Genomic DNA, 22,146 nt, shown 5'->3' with positions numbered 1-22,146 from the left:
AATTCTTATTTGAAAATTTCCTTCTTTGCCTCTGCTGAATAAACATGTAGAAAACCCTGGAATATCTTTACCATTTTAGTCAATTAAGGGGATTAAGGAACCGTTGTGAAATGGGCCAGGATCTAACTCCTGGATTCGGATCTGCAAAAATATGCTGATCCTCGGATTCAAGGGTCAAAATATCAATTAAAAAGTGCTTTAAAAAATTTAACCCCGAATGTAACTGTTGAAAAAGAGAGATAATAAAAAAACTTGCTCTAAAAGAAAAAATATTGGCAAAAAAAGAAGAAAAATTATTGATGAATTCTTCTTCTGTCAAAAAAAAATTGTAAATCTTGAAGTAATGTTCCCGAACTGGATCCGGATTTTTTTTCCAGTGCTGATCCAGGATCCGAATCCGCATCAAAATCAAATGGATCCCAAGGGCACTGCTTTAAAACTGAATTATTTAGAGAATATCACGCGGACGTGTTTCCTGACACCCCTGGTACTGTTCCCGGAATGGGGATCCAAGACTGGATTGATGGAGCTTCAGTTCCTGTTCCTAAAATATCCCTTAATCCCAGCACTAGGGAGGAATCCCTGGCTAGCCACGGTCCTCCTGTCTCCGATATTCCTCGTCATGTTACACCTCCGGCTCCGGTGATTATGGGACCTCCAAGCTCTAATCTAGCTCCGCCTAGAATAGTTCAACCCAACACTGCTGCTAGTCCTAAACCCTCCCCAAAACCGCGCTTGATCCGTGGAGATTCATCAGAATCTGATGTCCCTAGGGCAGCTCCTCGGCCTTCCTCGACTAGTGGGTCTAGACCCAGCTCAGGAATAAATCATTTCCTGAATATTTTTTCCACATGAATTACTTGTTTTAGTTTTTTTTTATGTTTTTCTGAGTTCCACTCGTTTGATTTTTATTTTCAAAAGTGATATCAATTTGTTTCACATTAAATTTGGATTTCTCGCCCCCCTTCCCCCTCTTAATCGAAATCCAAATTTCCTTTATCAAGCAACTTTAGCTGCATGCGTTGAATTAAAAACAAACATTGATAGCAAAATTAATATCATACACTTTGACAAGTGTGCTACATTTCCACTATTCTATGTGGTGAACAAATCAATGATATTCAAACCACACTTGTGTTCTGGTAACCACAAGGAAACAATAAATTTGGTGCAAAGGGGAAAGAGAGGGGTGGGGGAGTTCAAAAAGTTGTCCACCAAGTCAAAATATGACTAAACTAAGTTCAAATTTTGAAGAAATACATTATAGCGTTATGTCTTTCCTATTTTATTGTGCATTATAGTTGTAGCGTTCTATTTTGAGAGAATTGTGTTTTTTTTATTATAAAATTTTTTTTACCAGGGAGTCAAATGCTTGTTTTTATTTCCACTTCCTGCAACCTCTTCTAAAATTATTACCCCAACTCTATCTTCTCCTAAATTAATGTTTACAAATATTTTAGGTAAATTGTAAGAATTAATTCTGACCTTGTCGAAAATTCTTGTTAGAAATGTACTTCAGCGCCCTCTACCCTTCTTTCCCTTATAAATACAAAATCATTGAAATTGAGTGNGGGGGGGGGGGGATATGTTCTTTAAGTCAGTTTAAGTCTCTGGTGTAGATAGTAAATATATATATGGATTTATGATATATGTGAGAAAGAGAAGGATATGGATAATTGATTTATGTATATTCATATGTAAGACTAGCTGGAGTGCCAGGCGTTGCCCCTGGAATAAAATACAAAATTAAGTTAAGCCGTTTGGCCAGCTATAGCTTATATATAAATATACAAATGTATGTAATAGATAGAGAAGTATGTGGAAATAAATATATAAAAAATTGTAAGATAGAGAAGAATATGGTTATGTATCTAATATTGTTGTATAGAGAAGGATATGGATATATATCTTTGTTGGATTTCCTTCTTTTTATTTTTCTACTTTATTTTTATATGGATACTGGATATATATCTATATGTTTAATAGATGATAAAATGGATATCTAATTTTATAAAAAGAATTTTTCCTTGATACTCCTGATGGCAATATATAATATGAATGTGAACATAAATGTATGAAATTGTAGGATAGAGAAGGATATGGATATATCTGAAGATGATAGGGAGAATGATAAAGAGAATGCTCCTCTTGAGGTTCAAAAGAAGGAGAAGATCAAGGTAAAAAAGCACATGTCACTAATTTTTCTATGTATCTACCAGCTATCTATTTTTATGAAGAATTGAACTTTTTATGCTTAAACTTGATGAACCATTCAGAAATCAGGAAATTTCTATTATCTCTCTTTTTTTCAAGTTTTTGGAGTTGAAGAGTAAAATTTTTTTTCTTCAGTTTTTGGTTGATATTTTGCCCTTTTGATTCGGATCCGTGGATCCGCATATTTTTGCAGATCCAGATCCTGGAAGCAATATTTTTGCGAATCCAACGGATCCGGATCCAAAGCACTGCTATCTATCTTTCTAGGTGGTTGATTATTTTTTTCAAGGGACCGATTCACAGCGTGTGTTTTTTCATGGGACCGATTCACGACGTGCGTTTTTTCAAGGGACCAATTCACAGCGTGTGTTTTTTCAAGGGACCAATTCACGACGTGTGTTTTTTCAAGGGACCAATTCACAACGGCATCCCTGCAAGCAATAGAAATCCTCGTTGTTTTTCTGTTTTGAGAAACATAATTCTTATTTGAAAATTTCCTTCTTTGCCTCTGCTGAATAAACGTGTAGAAAACCCTGGAATATCTTCACCATTTTAGTCAATTAAGGGGATTATGATACCGTTGTAAAATGGGCCTGGATCTAACTCACTTGGAATTGTCTCGGATGTTCCCTTTAAAATAGTGATTAGGATCCGGATCCATTGGATCCGCAACATTATGGAGTCCTGGATCCGGATCCGCAAAAATATGCTGATCCACGGATCCAGATTCAATGGTTAAAATATCAATAAAAAACTGCTTTAAAAAATCTAACCCCGAATCTAAACTGTTGAAAAAAGAGATTATAATAAAAACTTGTTATCTCTAAAAGAAATAATAATGGCAAAAAAGAAAAAAAATTATTGTCAAATTCTGTCAAAAAAATCTGTAAATCTTATAGAAATGTTCCTGACCTGGATCCTGATTTTTTTTTTTCAGTGCGGATCCAGGATCCGAATCCGCATCAAAATGAAATGGATCCTAATCACTGCTTTAAAACTTAATTATTTAGAGAATATCACGCGGACGTGTTTCCTGATACCCCTGGTACTGTTCCCGGAATGGGGATCCAAGACTGGATTGATGGAGCTTCAGTTCCTGTTCCTAAAATATCCCTTAATCCCAGCACTAGGGAGGAATCCCTGGCTAGCCACGGTCCTCCTGTCTTAGATATTCCTCGTCATGTTACACCTCCGGCTCCGGTGATTATGGGACCTCCAAGCTCTAANAATAATTAATAAATCCAACTTTTCTAAATTAAGTTTTTAAGATGGACCTTTTGATACCCTTTTCAATATATATTTTTTTTCGGTCATACTAGTGACTATTTATATTTTTCGAAAATGGCCGTGCAAAATTAAAAGCGCGCAAAAAATCTAAACCTACCAGAGGAGGTTTAAAGAATATTTCTGTGACCTACTTGCCAACTTCCCCTCCAGGTTGCTTGAAATGACCAACCCTAAGGTTTATGGCTGGCCAATATTTGGAAAAAATGCCTATAGTAAAATGAGGCAGATTTATTGCCTGTACGTATGAATAATATAAAAAATGGGTTCTCTTGTTTTTTTTATCAATGGCATCGCATTTATGTTGTATTGATAAAATTCTTTTCATTTGTTTAATATTTTATTTTGTTTCTATTATTTTTTTTCGTTTATTTTTTATTAATTCTTAAGAAAACTGGAATGATTTTAAATTGATTAAAGTGAACTCGACCTCTAGTCTGCAGGATAAGTCGGAGGATGTCACGGATGAGGCTCCAGGAGGTCAAAATTTATTTATTTTTTCTAGTAAAATTTCAACATCTTTTAAAAACTAAAATATTTAAAAACAAAACTTTCACTGTGGATCGCTGTTTTTTTGTGGTACTCGTATGTATTGACAAAATAAGTGGATTTATTTGAAATTTGGACTTTTCTATTTTAATTTTTATCATTTATTATTAATATTATTTTCATAATATAATTCCGTATCACTACGTAACTATAAACTATCTTTGATTAATTAATTGTCTGTTCAGGTTTCAAAAGAACTCCGAGTATCAGGGATAAGATGAAAATGTTTGAACGAGGATCAGTGGACGCTAAACCAGAATTTCGGCGGCCATCCTTTAATAAACCTAGTGCTAGGTAGGGAGGGAAGATCCCCCATATGTTCTTTAAGTCAGGATAAGTCTCTGGTGTAGATGGGATAGTCAATATTAAAATATGGATTTATGATATATTTGAGAAAGAGAAGGATATGGATAATTGATTTATGTATACTCATATTTAAGACTAGCTGGAGTGCCAGGCGTTGCCCCTAGCATAAAAAACAAAAATTTGAATTTAAAAATAAAATTATTTTAAAAAATTTTTTTTTGAAAAAAAAAGAACAACAAATTTTGATTTTTTTAGTCTACGTCACCCCCCGGGTACACATGGGTTCCTTAAAAAAAAATTAGCCAATTTGGTCAAGCCGTTGGGCCAGCTACAGGGTGTCCCACATCATATTAGACCGTCAACAGGTCTAAATTGCGATTTTCGGGACTAATAAGAAAATTTAATTAGAATTTATCACAACAAATCTATACATATTATATAAACCATCCGTTAGAAAAGAGTCAAGCAATATGGAGAAAAGTTTCCATGTGAACATTTAAATCACGGATGATTTATAAACCTGGAGAAAGAGAATGAAACCAAGTGGGAGGGGTACAACTAACCCATCTTGGTCTGAAAGACAAGACCTATTATTAAAACTAAAGTGGCTAGACTTTTAAGCATTAAAAACTTATCGACAATTCTGTTTTAAGACATGTACGATAGTAGAAAATTAGACTCAATTTCAAGAATATAAAATAGGCTTCAGAAAGGTTTACATCAAAATCTTAGGTTGGTAGTTTGAATGGTAAGATAGATAATGGTAGATTCAATGTATTTGTAGAGATTTGTTGGATTAGTTGCTTGAAGATAGGGGTTCTCTGTAGGACAAGCTGGAGAACTTCTCGACTTTGAACACCCTGAACACACATTAGTTTATAAAGATCCACAGATCTTACACTGTCATTCTTTTTAATACATACGTTTACCTAAATATTTTTTTATTTTCCCCAATTAAAAAAAATAAATTCTATTTTTGTGATGTAATATGATGGGGTCTGGGGATTGGGACAGATTAGTAACACACGTTTGTATTTGGGTTAAATCTATAATATATGTTGCGTGGTTTTTGTTTGTTTGTTTGTATCTAATAAACGTCAAAACGGCTCAACCGATCGACTCCAAATTTTTCTTTTAATCTCACATGACCCCAAGAGAAGGTTTATTATTATTAGGGTTGTTCGATTTTGGAACCAAGCTTGAGGGCCTAGTGCAGATATACCTGCGCCTAAATATTCTAAGAACTCCGCAAAAAAAAAAAAATAACCAAAAAAAATGGCGATCTTGCGGTCATTTTCGCCGTAAGACGTGAAAAAAAATATTTTCAAAATATATTGATATGGGTATCAAAAAATGAGTCTCAAGCCGCTGAATACTACCCACATTTAGTTTTTGATACATATATATATATTGAAATGTTTGATTTATGGCCAAAAATCGAGTTTTTATGGCCATAAATTTAATACAAACCAGTTTTTTGTCTTAAATTGGTCTAATAATTAATAAATCCAACTTTTCTAAATTAAGTTTTTAAGATGGACCTTTTGATACCCTTTTTGATATATATTTTTTTCGGTCATACTAGTGACTATCTTATATTTTGCGAAAATGGCCGCGCAAAATTAAAAGCGCGCAAAAAAACTAAACCTACCAGAGGAGGTTTAAAGAATAGTTCTGTGACCTACTTGCCAACTTCCCCTCCAGGTTGCTTGAAATGACCAACCCTAAGGTTTATGGCTGGCCAATATTTGGAAAAAATGCCTATTTATATAAAGCCTAGTTTTTGTAAAACTGTTTTCAAGAATCATGTTCGAGGGACGATAAGATTTATTTTGATTTATCTTTCACATTTAGTAGATTAAAATAGAATGTTCTTGTAAATCATTAATAATTTATGTTCAGGATTCTAAACATTTTCTAGTTATACACTATTTATAATTAAACAAAGCAGCTCGAATGATTTTATGACGCATGGCTGAAGCTTCTTATCTAAAGATGTTTTGATTTATCATAAATACAGGGGACATCAGTTCCAAAACTACACTTGGTCCATTTCTAACACTGAGTGTTAGAAATGGGCACACATTGAAAGACTGGGTTTTTAGGATCCCAGCTCCCATATCGAGAGTAAAAGTCGATAATTAAATCTATAACCAACATTTTGTTAAGCATGACGAGGACAACAATTCCTAATTTTAAACTATTTTCCGAAAGTAAAATTATAATAGTAGTTCTTTTTATATCAAATCTCTTGACCGTTTTCAAGACAATGTCAGGTTTTCAATTTTCTAACATATACTGAATTTGAATCATTGTCGCGTTTTCGAGACAAAACCCACTTACCCGTTTTGAGTATAATCCTGAATTAAAAACAAAACTCACTTTCATAACTTACAAAATAAATCACTGAAAGTAGAAACTATCTTATGAAGACTAAATGAACTGCTAAATTATTCTTAAAATCATAATTTCCCTATTTTATTTATTAAATAAGAGAATAGAGTTGAGTTCCCGAATTCTAAATAAGCAATTTCCCGAATTTCTAGTTAAATCTAGGTTGTATTAAATCTATATTTCTCGATGCCTAAATGATTTTTAAATTATAAAAGAACAGTATTAATTTTGTTTTATATTTTGTATATATTTTATCTCATCAAAAAAATCTTGTTTTGTTTCGTAAGTACCATAAATGCATGAAAATTGACAATGATATGAATTCGAGTAATTGTTTCAAAACCAGGATATGGTCTGAAAACGCTACATGAGCTAAAATGTTCGAAAATGAAAACCAATTTCATCAAAAACTGATTCTCACACCTTATTATTAGTTTAATGTTGACGTTAATTGTTTCAATAATTAGTTTTAACCTTTTTTAATAAATGTGTGGTGTAGTTTTGTTCAAGTCGGCTTGGATTTAAAGATGTATACGCTTGAAAAAGATAACTTTGCAGATTTGGCCCATTGGGCCAAGTGTTAGTTTTGGAACTAATTTCCCCTGAAATATATAAAAATGTAAAATTATCAATTCTTTGTCTCATAATGTCGTTAAACTTAATTTATGAAAAAAGCTAGGAACTTGTGTGTTGGATATTCATGATCCCAGTTGCTTGATTTCGATATCCACCGCGGACACTTTGAATTTGAGGATTAATGCTTTATCTGTTTTTTATTTAAAAAAGTTTGTTAGTTGGGATCCTATTACTATATTTTTTTTCCAACGCTTGGAAAATTATTGCCGGGGTTGTTCTAAACATTCATCTTCTGTAGGGGCAGATATTAGAAAGTATTTTTATTATTTGGATGGGAGAGAAAGTCTAAATGAGACTTAGATCAAACAATTTGTTGAAAATAATGTGATCATTTTTTTCAATACTGTTTAGAATTTACCTAAACTCATGGCATATGACAAGTTTTAAGCTTGACGTCAAATGTTCTATAATTCAAGTTAAAAATAATAATTAATTCTTCGTCGTCATTTCTAGGTAAAGAGTGTTAGGCTGAATCTCAATGAATCGGATTCGACCGCTACTAATTTTAATCATATCTGTTGCGTCTATTAGAAGACATTTGTTTAACTCGCTTAATACCCAAGAGCGTAGAGCCCGTATAAATTTGAACTTAGTTGCATTATTCCTCTAAAGCCGTAAATAATTTAATGAAATTTAAAACTGATTCTTTAAATATTACAAAACATAAATTACGGATTTAATTCGCGTCATTTGAATTTTATTAGGATTTAGCTTAGCCTAACACCCTTTCGTTTTTCGAGAACACTCCTTTTATTGAGAAATATTAATTAAAATTTAATTAGTTTATATACTACGATGAATTTTTATCAAAACAATAACTCCTGCGTAATTGTTTTTGATTGAATCTGTTACTTATTCAGTTGTTGATGATGTATCGATCTATAACATAAATAAGAGAATTAAATATATCTTTTTCTCTCCCGCTTTGTTCTGTTTGAGCTTAGGGGTGTAAATCCAAATTACAAAATTTGAATTTTTTTACTAGACATTTTTGTAAAAAATCATTACCTCCCCCCTCCAAAAAAATTTTGTCCATATGTTTAGAATGAAGTGTATAAGTGTGAGTGAGGTCGACTGGGGGCCAGAACACCCCCATCGATTCCCTTTAATTAATTAATTAATTAAGTATCCATTAGTGTGGTTTGTATTAAGGACCAGGGGTGAAAAAAATAAAATTTGAAATGAAGTTTTATTTTAAATATTTTATTATTCTCTATTTCTTTCCACTTAAAGTTACTAATTTCAGAGATTTACACTTTATCGCGAATTTAAAGATATTAATTAGAAAATTAGTAATGATTTCTTTCTATGTGTTCGTATGTCTAGGGAGGTTTGAGCCCTACACCAAGGGGGGGGGGCGTTGAGCCACCACACCCATTGGTTCAATCATTCCCCCTAATTATGTTATTGTTTAGGTTTGGCCGGGTAACAAAGTTTAAACACATGAAGGGAACTTCTCTCCACAAATCAAAACATTTCGATAATCTGAAAAATCTAAGCAAGGGTGTCCCTGCTGAGTGTGAATATATACAGGTAACAAATCTTTTAGCCATCTTTTTTTTGACACCTTGTTGAATACATTTTTAATAAATATTGGAATTCAATGACATATCTTCTTCTTTCAGTATTGTTCATAAAATAAAATATTAATTGTAACCATTCTCCAGTAGACGTTACAGGCACAAATTTGTGACATCGTAACTCCTAGTTTTGATTTTACGCAAATATGAGGAAGTAAAATTATTGAGTTATATATATTATAAATTTTAAATTCAAACTATTTGGTTTTCTTATCTCTTAGATATGTAAATTATAAATAATCTAACATTTTAATCTCAAGTAAAATTTACTCCCTCAATTCTAGCCTGTTCTGAACCCTTAAAATTCTAAGAAACAAAACATCCAATAGCTCACTCATTTTTAAAGATTTGAAGACGATTGTTAACTTTCAAAAAGCCCAGCTAGCTAATAAGCTTTTTTTCTATAAAAACTTGTTTTTTAAAGAATATGTGACTTTGTTTCCATTTTTTGGAACACTAAAGTTTTCCTAACAATTTATGGAATGTGTCATAGACATTCTAATATTTGTAATATCAAAGTTATTAAATATTTTATTTCTTGGACTTCAATTTTCTTTACCTTTTTGATTGTCACGCATTTTTCCTTTTTTGACATAATCTATTAAAATCCATCAATACAGTGACCTTCCATCAGTTATAAAAGTAGACCTAATAAAACAGTCAGTGCATAGAATCCGGATTCTTAGGATCCGAAAGTTTTTCACGGATCCGGATCCAAGGGGAAAAATATCAACAAAAAATTGCAACAAAAAAACTGTTGCTCTCAAATCTGCACTGAACTGTTTAATAAAAGAGAGATAATAAAAATGTCTTGATTTTTGAATGGTTCATGTTTTAGCATAAAAATTATCGAAAAAAAGAAGAAAAATAATTTGACAATTCGCTTTTAAAAAAAAAATTACTAAATCTTAAAGAAATGTTCATCCGGATCCGTATCAAAATCAAATGGATCGAAATGTCGGATGTCCGTTGTGAATTGTGATGAATTTTATACTCAAATTAATTGCATTTGCCAACCGATAGAATTGCATATAGAAGTCAAATGAGTTTCATGAAAAAAGATGAAAAGAGATTTTATGACTGAACTCAGAGGAATGAACAGAAAAAAATAGTTTTCTTTAATTGTTAACTGTAATTCAGTATGTTTTTAAAAAAGAGTTTTATGTCCAATTCTTTAAAAGGTTTTAAATACCCCTCCTCAAACAAGCCGTTCCCCCCCCCCCGACTCAAGCAAAAGTTCATTAATTAGATCGACCCCCACCCCAACTCAATATTCACACATCTACACAGTTTGTTTTTAATCTTTGTGAAGAAACAATCTCAAGGAATAATAATTGTCTAAAAACATTTTTTTAGAAAGTGAATATTTGCAAATTATATTTTTTACATCTCATAATCTCAAGTTCTTTTCCCTTATGTCCATTTGACAGCCCACATTTTTATTTTGAATAATCTTTTTGTTTGTTTATATTCTTGTGATTTTTACATTTTTTTTATTTTTTTTTATCGATTTTCATGGTTATTATATCGTTAGAACTGACGAGGGTCAACCCAGACCGAAATATATTTTCAATAAATGTGGAACTAACATCTACTTTTTTACTCTACAGAGGTTTGGTCCATCACCATCACTGAATTTTAAATCAATTATCTATCACAAGGTGATTGATTGATTGGTTGCAATTCAAAAGAAAAGACAAATGTTGCTGTCTACATTACAAGGCATTTATTTTTAACTTTGTAAATGCCCAAGTTCTCATTTACTGGTACTTTCAGATACTTACATTTTTTTAAATACCTAAACACAACCTGTTAAACCAGAGCTCATTCTTGATTTAGTAATTTCATCTTGAGTTTGATATATGGGTATTAGGACATCCCCAAAACTCTGCTTGATTGATTTATTTACTATTTTTTTCATTACTGTTTAATCAGGTGAACTCTGAACGGCTTGCTATACCACTGGCTGGACCCGGGGGGAAAATTGCAGTCTTAGAAACATCAAGGGTAGGTTTTATTAACAATCCAATATATTCATATTTGGTCATTTATCCACAGCGGTCCACTCTGCTCTTAAATTTAAGATTCGGCTGAAAAACAGCAATTCGTTCTTAATGTTATTTTTTCAAATGTTCTTTAAACATTTTTTTTGACCTGAAAATATTTCTTTTCTTCATTTCTGAAATGATATTTTTTAAACATATATTCTCTAAAAATGTTTTGGACCAAAACAAATAGGATTTTTCTTTAGTTTTCATTTTTAAAAATTTTTGTGGGATTTCAAAGAAATGTTCTTAAAATTTTTCAACTTTTTTTCCTGATATAAAAGAGGTTCGTAAAAATCTCAATTTTAGAAAATGTTCTTAATTTTGTTGAAATTTAAGAACAGCGTTCTGAGGGGATCGTTATGTTATCCATGCAGAAGTTTGATCATTTTCTAGCTTTGCTTCTGGTTCAAGATTTCTTAGTTAATGTTCTAGAAGGACCAACTCCAGAAAGAGAGCGATTTCCAACTGTACCCCTTTCAATAATAGCAGGTAACAAGGGTTTCCAACTGTACCCCTTTCAATAATAGCAGGTAACAAGGGCTTCCAACTGTATCCTTTTTCAAAAATAGTAAAGAACAAGGTTGTCCCAATGTCCCCTTGCAATGAAAGCATGTAAGAAGGGTGTCTTACTGTTTCCCTTTCAATAACAGCAGGTAACGATGATGTCCACTGTCCCCTTTTCAACAGTGATAAATATCAAGGTTGTCTCAATGTCCCATTGCAAAGCAAATAAGAAGTGTTTCTCACTGTTCCACTTTCGATTACAGTAGGTAACAACAACATTGTCCCATTCCTATCCCCCCACTCCCCACTTTTAATTGTTTATTTTTTTGTTTGGTTTTAAAATTTTTCATTTTGTATTTTCGTAGACTTGCTGTCGTTACTGACGAGGGGGCTCTCAATCTTTGGATCATACCCGAGGGAGGTCTTAGTTTTCAGGTTAGTTCAGTTTAGATTAATAATAGTACAGTAGGAGGTCTTAGTTTTCAGGTTAGTTCAGTTTAGATTAATAATAATACAGTTAGGAGGTCTTAGTTTTCAGGTTAGTTTAGTTTAGATCAATAATTCTTCAGTAGGAGGACGTAGTTTTCAGGTTAGTTTAGTTTAGATCAATAATTCTACCGTAGGAGGTCTTAGTTTTCAGGTTGGTTTAGTTTAGATCAATAATTCTTCAGTAGGAGGTCTTAGTTTTCAGGTTAGTTTAGTTTAGATCAATAATTCTACAGAACTAGGAGGTCTTAGTTTTCTGGTTAGTTTAGTTCAGATCAATAATTCTACAGAACTAGGGGGTCTTAGTTTTCAGGTTAGTTCAGTTTAAATCAATAATACTTCAGTTAGGAGGTCTTAGTTTTCAGGTTAGTTAAGTTTAGATCAATAAGCTACAAAACTAGGAGGTCTTAGTTTACTGGTAAGTTTAGTTAAGATCAATAAGCTACAAAACTAGGAGGTCTTAGTTTTCAAGCTAGTTTATATTTAGACCGATTGTACTAATATTAGCTTTTATATTTTTAACTCTCAATAAATGAACTTTTTTCCTATGATAGATTATTAATCAATTAAAAAATACACAAACAAAGTTTTAAGGTTTCTTGACGTACTTAATTTTCAGAGTTAGCTAAAAACAACTTGCTATCCATCTGGAAAAAAATGGATCTGGATCCGCAATGAAAAAAAATGTACATTTCTTTAAGATTCACTAAACTTATTTAACAAATAATTGTCAAATTATTTTTCTTTTTTTTTGCTTAAACTTTATGGACCATTCAGTAAATTTTTATAATCTCTCTTTTTTTAACAGTTCAGATTTGGTTTGAGAGTAAAAAAAGCTTTTTTTTGCATTTATTGGTTAGTTTTCAAAATTGTCCTTGGATCCGGATCCTAAGCACTGTAATGTTTATGTATCTCTAGGTGAACAAGCCGACCTTAACCATCCCAGCGCACAGTGACAAGGTGTCCTTGGTCCGCTTCAACCCGGTCGCACAGGACGTCATCGCCACAGCGGCTTTTGACTGGTTGGTCAAAATCTGGAACCTCAAGACAGAACAGGTCGGTTTAGAATGCAGAAAGCTTCACCTCCCTCGATATCTTGTATAAAAATTTTACCATCCAGGTTTAATAAAAAAAATCATTTTATATTTACTAATTTTGAATTAGTAATACTGCTACAAAAGCATTTCTTAAAGAAATACCTGTATTGATAAAAACACTTTGAAATCGTTTTTTTTTATATTTTTCAAATTTTTTTTCAGGAAATGTTGGCTTTAACTGGACACACTGATCAGATATATTCAATGGCCTGGTCTCAGTGTGGAAGGTCAATACATTTTTTAATCGTAAATATATTCGAAATTTTTAAATACTAAATCAGTTTGGTTTGCCAAAAGGAAGCAACAAAAACAACTTTCAAGTTGGTTCCCTCTAATTTGGATGAATTATAGCTAGCTTAAGAAGTGTAATACGGACGGAAGTTCTCTTTTAGGATATCCGGATCTATTAAACCCAAAAAATAAATTAAATATGTCTGAAAGGGACTTTTGGTGTAATGTTAGATGATCCTTAGTTTTTAGATTATCATTTCCGAGTCCTTATTGTTTCCTTTTAACCAGTGCTTAGGATCCAAGGGGTTAAATATCAAACAAAAACTTCAAAAAAAAACACCTTTTTTACTCCTAAAACCAAAAACTGAACTTCTGAATGATTCATCAAGTTTTAGGATAAAAATATAGAAATGACCTGGATCCGGATCCGGATTCATTTTTTTCCTGTCCGGATCCAGGATCCGGATCCCCATCAAAATTAAATGGATCCTAAGCACTGCTTTCAACATTTATTCGAGTTATAATGAGAGAGATTTATCTTTCCAATAAAGTAGTTAATTCTGACATTTTTTCCTCGTTTCTGTGTTATTAATTCTCAACACTATTATTGAATACTTGCAGTTGAAAAGATAGTAAAGGAAATGATTTTTTATGGTCAGGGTAAGGAAGTAAAATTTTACATTTAAGAACAATTTTTTTCGTTCTTTTTGACGCTTTTAAACCAGGTTTTAAATTTTTTTCTTAAAAATCATTTAATTTCCCTAATTCTGCGAATAAAAATGTGGGGAAAACATCCCGCTTCGCGCAAAAAGCAAACCTGTGGGATAATATTGATTTTCAAAAGGGGGCCGGGTGGGGGGAGGGGGGTATTAAGAAAATATGCATCTTTGTTGTGAATGGGGATTGGCGATCTTTATTTGAAGCACTATTTAGAATTACGTTGGAAGTCGCTTTACACACAAATCTCAAGTGTTGACTATTGCAAAATCTATGAATTTATAACTTCTTACAAGTAAACCATTGTGCACAGGGGTGTTCAATGGTAAAAAGGTTCAATTTGTTCTTGTTACTAGGATTACAAAATTTTAGTAAAAATAAACATGTACAACAGAAGGTTTGGAATGAAAAACTAATATTTATTTAAGAATTAAAACTCTAATTATAAAGGTTGGAGCACACATCATCTTCTGCACTATTTTTTTCAGGTTTCTTGGAACCGTGTGCAGGGATGGTAGAGTTCGGATATATGATCCCAGGACTGGGAGCTCACCTGTCAGGTAGTCAATTTATTCATTCAATCAGTCATTCATTCATCCTTTTACCCATCTTTTCATTCATTCAGGTATACTCCTAGATTTATTTATTTATTCATGCATTTAATTTTTTTTCTTCTGAATTCATCGGATTCGTTTCTAGATATATATTTGTTCATCATTTTTTTTCTTAATTTTTCCTGATAGTTTGGGCTCTAGACGGAAGATTTCTTATTGTTTCCGGATTCGGAAAGGTTTCCGAGCGGCAAATCATGATCTACGATACAAAGGTCAGTTTTATTCTAGCTCCTTGAACAATATTGACTTAAAATTCAGCGAAAAACATTTTCATCCCTGATGTGATTTCTTTATTTACAAAAAATGACCGGTACTAGTTAAGTCACTGACTGGCATTTTGAAAGGAAATGGGTATTTTAATAATCTTCTATCAATGACCTACTTATTGTCGTAGATCCAAAGAACCCGCAATGTTTACAGGCACATTACGGTTTATGGGAGTTCCGAACCCTTTTCACTGAATGTATTGATGGGTTTTGTAATATGGGTTCTATGTTTAGTAGTTTGTTGCAAATATTTTCACAATTTAGCCAAGTGAAGGAATAACAATAACAAATGTTTTTAATATGCCTGTTCTAAATATTTGCTTTTCGTAATTATGTAAAATTTTGACCCTGAGAAAATATAAAAGCAAAAAACCTAAAAACTATCCGAAAATATTTTTAGATAGTTTTTCTATTCGTTTAGAGTAAAGAAAAATACAGTTTTGAAATGTTTTAAGTTTTTTTTTAACTATCCAAAATTATTACTTAGATATAAATTATAAAAATAATGACAATAATGAAGAAAATGTATAAAATAAAATGGAATAAAGAAACGATGAATTTGTTAAGGATTTGAACTGTATTCACACAGAAACCTTGTCTGTATCTCCGGGCATACTAATACCATATTACGACGAGGATTCATCTACACTCTTCCTGTCAGGTGGGTAGGATGGTGGGTCGAAGAGAATTCTGTTTGATTGATTGATTGATGAAATTTTAAACATATTGTATAAATAGATTGGCAATTGATTGGCTGATTGTTCAAATGTTTAATTTTACCTTATTCATTTTCTCATTGTTTTTATTTATTTTATTAACAGATGATTATTATGTTTGGCAGGTAAAGGAGAGGTAACCGTGAACGCTTATGAAATAGCTGAGGACTCTCCGCACATGTTTCCGCTTTCACCGTACAAAGCACCCAACCCGTCCCAGGTTAGTTTTAGAAATCATGATAGTTCCTAACACCCGTCAACTGGGGGGGGGGGGATCATATACTTTGATGTAAGGAAGAGATCGGGAGGGGGGGGGGGCTGTTCTATTAGTGGTACAGTAAGTACCTTTCAAATTTCCATGATAAGAGGGAGTGACAGCAATTATCAATAATGTCAATATTGGAGATTTCCTGGGCATTTGGGACATTTCCCAGATACCCAAGCATTTAGGAAATTTCCCTGCTACCCAGAGGCGTTCCCAAAAACACGGGCTTTTTAGAAATTTTTAAAATCCTATAAATTCCTCAAATATCCAGTCATTTGGGAAATTTCCAAAATTGCTCACTGAAATACAGCTTTAGTAATTTAAGAAAGCTGGGGAATTCCCCAAGTACCTGAGAATCTTAGGAATTCTCCAAATTCCTATTTTCTTTCAAGTATGATTTCTGTCGAGTCATGTTACAACGGTAACCTTTAAAGATTTGATCTGATCTGATTCTATCTGATCTGATCTGATCTGATCTGATCTGATCTGATCTGATCTGATCTGACCTGATCTGATCTGATCTGATCTGGGCTGGGCTGTAAGCAGCAATATTAATGATAAAAATGTTACTTTAGGGATACGGTTTCCTTCCACATAAGAATATATTGGATGTTAAGGGTGTTGAGTTCGCACGGGCATACAGGTAATTTTTATTAGTTAGAGTGTCTGGCTAAACATGGTAGTTAAGCGGAGAATGCAGTATTGAAGCGGAGAATGCAGTATTGGAGAGAAATATTTAGAAATAATTTGAGACCTATCAGACCTTTGTACGGTGTATAATTGTTCAGAACGAGTAAAAATTCAATCATTATAATCATTTATGAATTCTTTCGATGTCTTCAAAGTTTTGGGGTAAACTATATCACATTTTACATTATAAGCACATTATATAGTATCATTGCACATAATAAGGTATGGAATATGACCATATGCTTATAACAATCATTTAATCATATTAATTATATTTTCATCTCTTATGATTTAGTTTATTATTGTCCAAAGTTATGCGTGACATGATTTACTATTTTGGTTTATATTACAAATATATGTTTCTACATCTTTACTGATTCTTCATACAAAAATAATATCATATCATTAAATAGTTCGGATAAAAAATATAAATAGTGGAATTTATTAATAAATACCTAATAAAAGAAAATATTGATTTATGATATCAATGCAGGGTCCGGATATATTTCAAGAATTCTAAATCCATATATATACCCTTGACGTACAATATTAGGACTGTTGGTTTCATGTTTATTTCTGTTTTGTTATTATTTATAAATAAATTATAATTGATAATATTCTAGATTGACCAATACAACCATAGAACCTATTTCTTTCACTGTACCAAGGGTCAAATCAACACTTTTTCAGGTGACACAATTCTTCTTTAATAGGAATAGATTTATTATTTTAAGAAATAAATTTTTTTACAACATTTGATCACCCAAGAGCGAAAAATTCATTTCAATATTTTTTTTAATTGAATAATATGCCTTTTGGGGGGTAAAAAAGTTTTAAAAAATGTATTTTTTATTGTTTTTTAAAGAAACTAAATGTATGACCTCTAGGATGACCTGTTTCCTCCCACCCGTGTTCTATGGGAACCCATGTGCTCCGGAGAAACATGGTTTCAGGGAAAAGAAATTGAACTCAGATGGGTCTCTCTTCAACCAGAGGGCATGCAGGCGCTTTCAGGTATGCAGACAGCTATGCGCTCTTATGGAGCTTTCAGGTAGGCAGGTAGCTATGCAATCCGATGTAGGCAATGAGGGAGGAAGCCATGCACACTTATGTAGGCAGGTATGCAGGCAGGGAGGGGCTCTTATGTAGGCAGGTATGCAGGCAGGGAGGGACTCTTATGTAGGCAGGTATGCAGGAAGGGAGGGACTCTTATGTAGGAAGGTATGCAGGCGGGGAGGGACTCTTATGTAGGCAGGTATGCAGGCAGGGAGAAACTCTTATGTAGGCAGGTATGCCGCAACTATGTACTCTTGTGTAGGCAGCTAGGTTGCAGCTATGTACTCTTATTAAGGCAGTTAGAGAGGCAGCTACGCCCTTTTTATGTAGGCTGGTAGGTATGTACTTTGGTGTATGCATTTACTCTCATGTAGGCAGGTATAGAGGCATCTATGCACTCTTATGAAGGCAGGTAAGGAGGCAGCTATGCACTCTCATAAAGGCAGGTAAGGAGGCAGCTATGCACTCTTATAGGCAGGTAAGGAGGCAGCTATGCACTCTTGTATAGGCAGGTAAGCAGGCAGCTATGCACTCTTATGTAGGCAGCTTTGCACTCTTATAGGCAGGTATGGATTTACAACGTGTGTGTGTCAAAATCCCATTGAATGATCACGTGCAAATTCCACTGTGCGCTGCGCTGAGCTCAGACTGTACGCACCTGTACACCGGAATTTTCAGCTGATTATACACGCGTATCTAGAATTTAGATATGTTTACACACAAAGGGTTTAAGGGTACCATTATAAATCGGGTATTCCCTTCTCTTTGCATGAAGGGTCCCTTAACACTTGAAATTACGCTTACAGTCCTTAAAATTTTTATTATTTTATGAAGGTAACCCTGTGAGGATAGTTGAAAACAGGACTAGGATCTCGAGGGAGGAGAAGATTAATGTCAACAACATGTCGAAGGATCAGGCGCAGGAGCTCACCAAGGACATTGTCAAGGTGTGTCGTTAAAAAAACTGTCTAAAATATCTGTGCATCTGAAAATTCTTAAAGCTGAAATTTTAGCCCGATAGTGGAGGCTAGACTATTTCGAAGATGAAAAAATTGGACTTTAATCCAACTAGCTCTATTTTTACATTAAACCCACCTACTCTTATATTTCCCGTAAATAATATATTTATCCTTTCATTATAGGGAGGCAATAGGGATGTTAAATAAAGGTATGAGGGAATTTATTACATTGCCAAGGCTTCCCTAAGACCTTGCTGGGTCCTGAAGCATCTCGAGCCTAGCGAGGGGTGCGTTTAATTCATCTTTTCTGGAAGTGGTTTTATTAGTTCTAGTGTAAAAGTATTGTATAAACAAAGTAAATGCAATATTACTAAATTGATCTGACCTGATTATTTCTAAGATGCATTTTGTAACCTAAACCTAAGATGATTCTTTGTCAATATTTTTTAATGCCTGTATGTTCAGTTCATGTGATGTACTGTTTGTAATTATAAACCTTATGATATTATTGTAATTAACGTAAAATTTCCGGTAGGGATGACAGCAGGGACGCCATAAGCCCCTCGAAATGGTCTCCAAGTCTCTGGATTCGCAGAGGAGTATGTACAATGACCATGCGCTACCCCTCCTATCTATAAGTAAAGATATCATAGACGTAATTTTTAAAGAAACATTGAAAAAGTATTTAATATTTTAATAGCTATGCAAGGTTTTTTTTGAAAACGCTTCATAACTAATTCAATATAAGATATTTTCTTAAAAATTTTTATTCTTTAAATTTTAACGTTTAGAGGTAGCGTCAGGTCATTTTAAACAATCATCTGCGATAACGGAGGCTTTGAGAACATTTTGTGGATCTCGTGGCGGTCCTGCACCCCTCCCTCCTCCCGGAGTCTGCTCCAGGCCTAATTAGTGGTGTAATCAAGGCAGTCCTACCTCTTAATTACAACAGCTGAACTTATTAAACTTATTATATCTCCTAATTTTGCTTTAGATATTTGCATTGATTTTGCGTAGCATTTCATTTATTTCATTTACCTGATTTTTTGTATATACGAATGTTCTTGTGTAAGAATTATTTATCCGTTTTGCTTTTATCTGTAACATTGTATTTTTATCCGATTGAGAATTTGCGTATTTTTTTTTATTACGCATATTCTATGAACAAGTTTATTTTGCTTCTAGTCCAACCACATCATTCATCTAAATATTTTAATCCTTACTTCGCTATACGTCGTGGATTTTAGATAAGTAAACGTAGAACTGATTTTATTTTTTGTTACACCTAGACCAAAATGATCCTGGCTGAAAAGACGATGGCATAAAACCGAGCTTAAATATATCTATTCGTAATTAGATAAAATAAAGGAATAGTTTGCAATGAGTTGAATACAACAATCGCTCAAGATCGTAGTTCAAGTGATTTTCGAAAATAACGCATAAAAGCCAAGATCAAATCGTAGATTAGTATCATGTTCGCAAACATTATGATTTTTTACTTTTTCTATTTTTATTATTGTGTAAGATTTGCTGACTAATTATGTCTGTGATTTAAACCCTCTCTGTCTGTATAATTAATGTGTGTATTTGTATTAAACTGTATTTTTAATCAACAGAGCTTGCAAATAAATGAAGAAATTATTAGTTAAGATCTAACAGAAATGGTTTTTGTACAGGGAATCAATTAACTACCAGCTTTGACAGTCTTTTTGGTGGCATACACACGGTTGTTATAAAAAATGCTTGCACTTGGATTTCGCCAAATTTGAATTTTTTCGCGAAATTGTCGCAGTATTTTTGCAAAAGCTTTTGTTCGCTGGAAACCCTAGATACAATTTACAACTAATCGTTGATCGCATGCGAAAACTTGTCGAATCTTCAACTAGAATTGGTAGATTGCTGAAAGCATGGCGTGCTTAAAAAACACTCGCGATCGTAATAGAGCTGAAAAATAGAAATCTAGCTTTGTCTGCAGGAGTTGCAATATTGTTTTAAAAGTCGGAGCGTCTTTAATTAATATGATATCTGAAATGCTTCTAAAAAATTATGTTTAAGCTGCCGGCAAACTTTTAAAAATCATGCACATCTAAAAGACCATATTCTAAAAAGTCCCAAAAATCTTAAGTTGCTTACACTACTCGTATAAATAATCAAACTTTGTTTGTGTTTATAAAAAACTTCAGACTATTTTTTCAATTATTAATTACCTTTCCGTCAAATAAACGATAATGTTCACTTTGAAGACGACAATTCAAGTTGTAGAGGTAGAAATACGATCACGTGACACAGACTCACCACGTTTGTTGAGAGAGCTGAGAACACAAAATTTGACCTATAACTGTTCAGAAACACACCGCTAGAGTTCTCTAGTGGACATTTCCATAATTATATTATAATCACAATTAGTTTTTCTGAAGTAAAGATATTAATGTTCTCAAAGTTTTTAATTCGATCGTTAACTTCTATTAGTGTAGTGGAAGCATTTGATTATATCTAAATAAAATACATGTACAGGTCAATTAAAAATGCCATAAATAGACCCTGAAATTTGTTATTGTTTACAGATCCTTCTAATGTTCAACGGGACATGATGAGCTGGTGTATCAGTCTACTGACTGAAGCTTGATGCCTGATTAAGTTCAGTAATCAAGTTAAACCTATCTGATCCCTATTTAGAACGAATAAATGAATTATATAACGGTCTAACAGACCACCTTAAAGTCATTGCCGTTATAGTGAATGCTGGGAGCATAGAAGTTAAGTTTTATACATGTGGTACCGTAGACGGCTACATGGAGGGGGCAGTTCATTACCCCCCTGGATTTTTTAAAGTCATTACTCCGAAGGCTTTTGACCTGGTTCGTCTCATGACCATCGACAGGTTGGTCAATCTGGAAAGAATGGCGATTCACCTAAAGAGACAATTGCCTCAAGTTCGAGGCGCACCTGAGAGGGGGGGCGCCCCCCCTGCAGAATGAAAAGAAAGAAAGAATGGCGGAAATCAGTATTACAGGAATAAGAAACCAATAGAGTAATTGTAGAAATTTTATTTTACTACAGTTAGTTTTAAAAAAATATTTATATCTTTTTCAATTCTCAAGGCTAAAGGCCAATGTAAACATTTAATGTAAAAAAAAGTTCGGAACTGTATTTTATTTGTGTTGAGTTTATAGAGTACTCGTAGATATCAAACTTTGAATTCTTTTGGTTAAATATTCCAAGTTTGAAACATCAAATGTTTACACCACTCGGTGCAAAGATTAGAATATTTGAGTTTGTGGCAAAAACTCAGTTTCAAATCTAGAGAAAATTCTGAACCTGGCAAATTTCTAAATGATTATCATATTTGATAACTAACTAGATTTATCTTCTTTGACAGAAGTTCTGTAAAATCGAAAATGAATTTAGATTATGAATGTTGGTTAGATCAATCATTAATTCAATAACTTCAAGAGAAAAGGTAACATTATCTGTCCTTTTTCAATGTAGATGATTGAAATTATTATTTACCTATGTATTTTTATGTTTTTTTTC

At 33.0% G+C, this 22,146-nt stretch overlaps 1 protein-coding gene and 1 long non-coding RNA gene across 2 annotated transcripts; both read left to right on the top strand.

The window, feature by feature from the left end:
- Positions 1-424: 424 nt before the first annotated feature.
- Positions 425-18,600, top strand: LOC111704748 (coronin-7-like; the record flags this gene model as incomplete). The annotated part of the gene is given in 17 exon segments (XM_023477082.1): positions 425-820; positions 3,919-3,978; positions 4,233-4,342; positions 8,710-8,916; positions 10,899-10,970; positions 11,621-11,664; positions 11,881-11,950; positions 12,920-13,057; positions 13,261-13,325; positions 14,535-14,606; positions 14,746-14,872; positions 15,494-15,587; positions 15,768-15,862; positions 16,483-16,550; positions 17,221-17,287; positions 17,485-17,611; positions 18,488-18,600. Coding segments are annotated over 17 exon segments (1,925 nt in total), but the record flags the coding sequence as incomplete, so codon positions are not given.
- A 322-nt stretch (positions 18,601-18,922) lies between these two features.
- LOC111704731 (uncharacterized) lies at positions 18,923-20,256 on the top strand. The gene is made up of 2 exons (XR_002765873.1): positions 18,923-19,143; positions 19,506-20,256. It is a non-coding gene; the product is annotated as an uncharacterized LOC111704731 (long non-coding RNA).
- Positions 20,257-22,146: the final 1,890 nt, after the last annotated feature.

This window comes from Eurytemora carolleeae, unplaced genomic scaffold, assembly GCF_000591075.1.
Source record: "Eurytemora carolleeae unplaced genomic scaffold, Eaff_2.0 scaffold259, whole genome shotgun sequence".
Taxonomy (NCBI): Eukaryota; Metazoa; Arthropoda; class Copepoda; order Calanoida; family Temoridae; genus Eurytemora; species Eurytemora carolleeae.
Note: the sequence above shows the minus strand (reverse complement) of the source record. Positions and strands in the feature narration are given on the sequence as shown.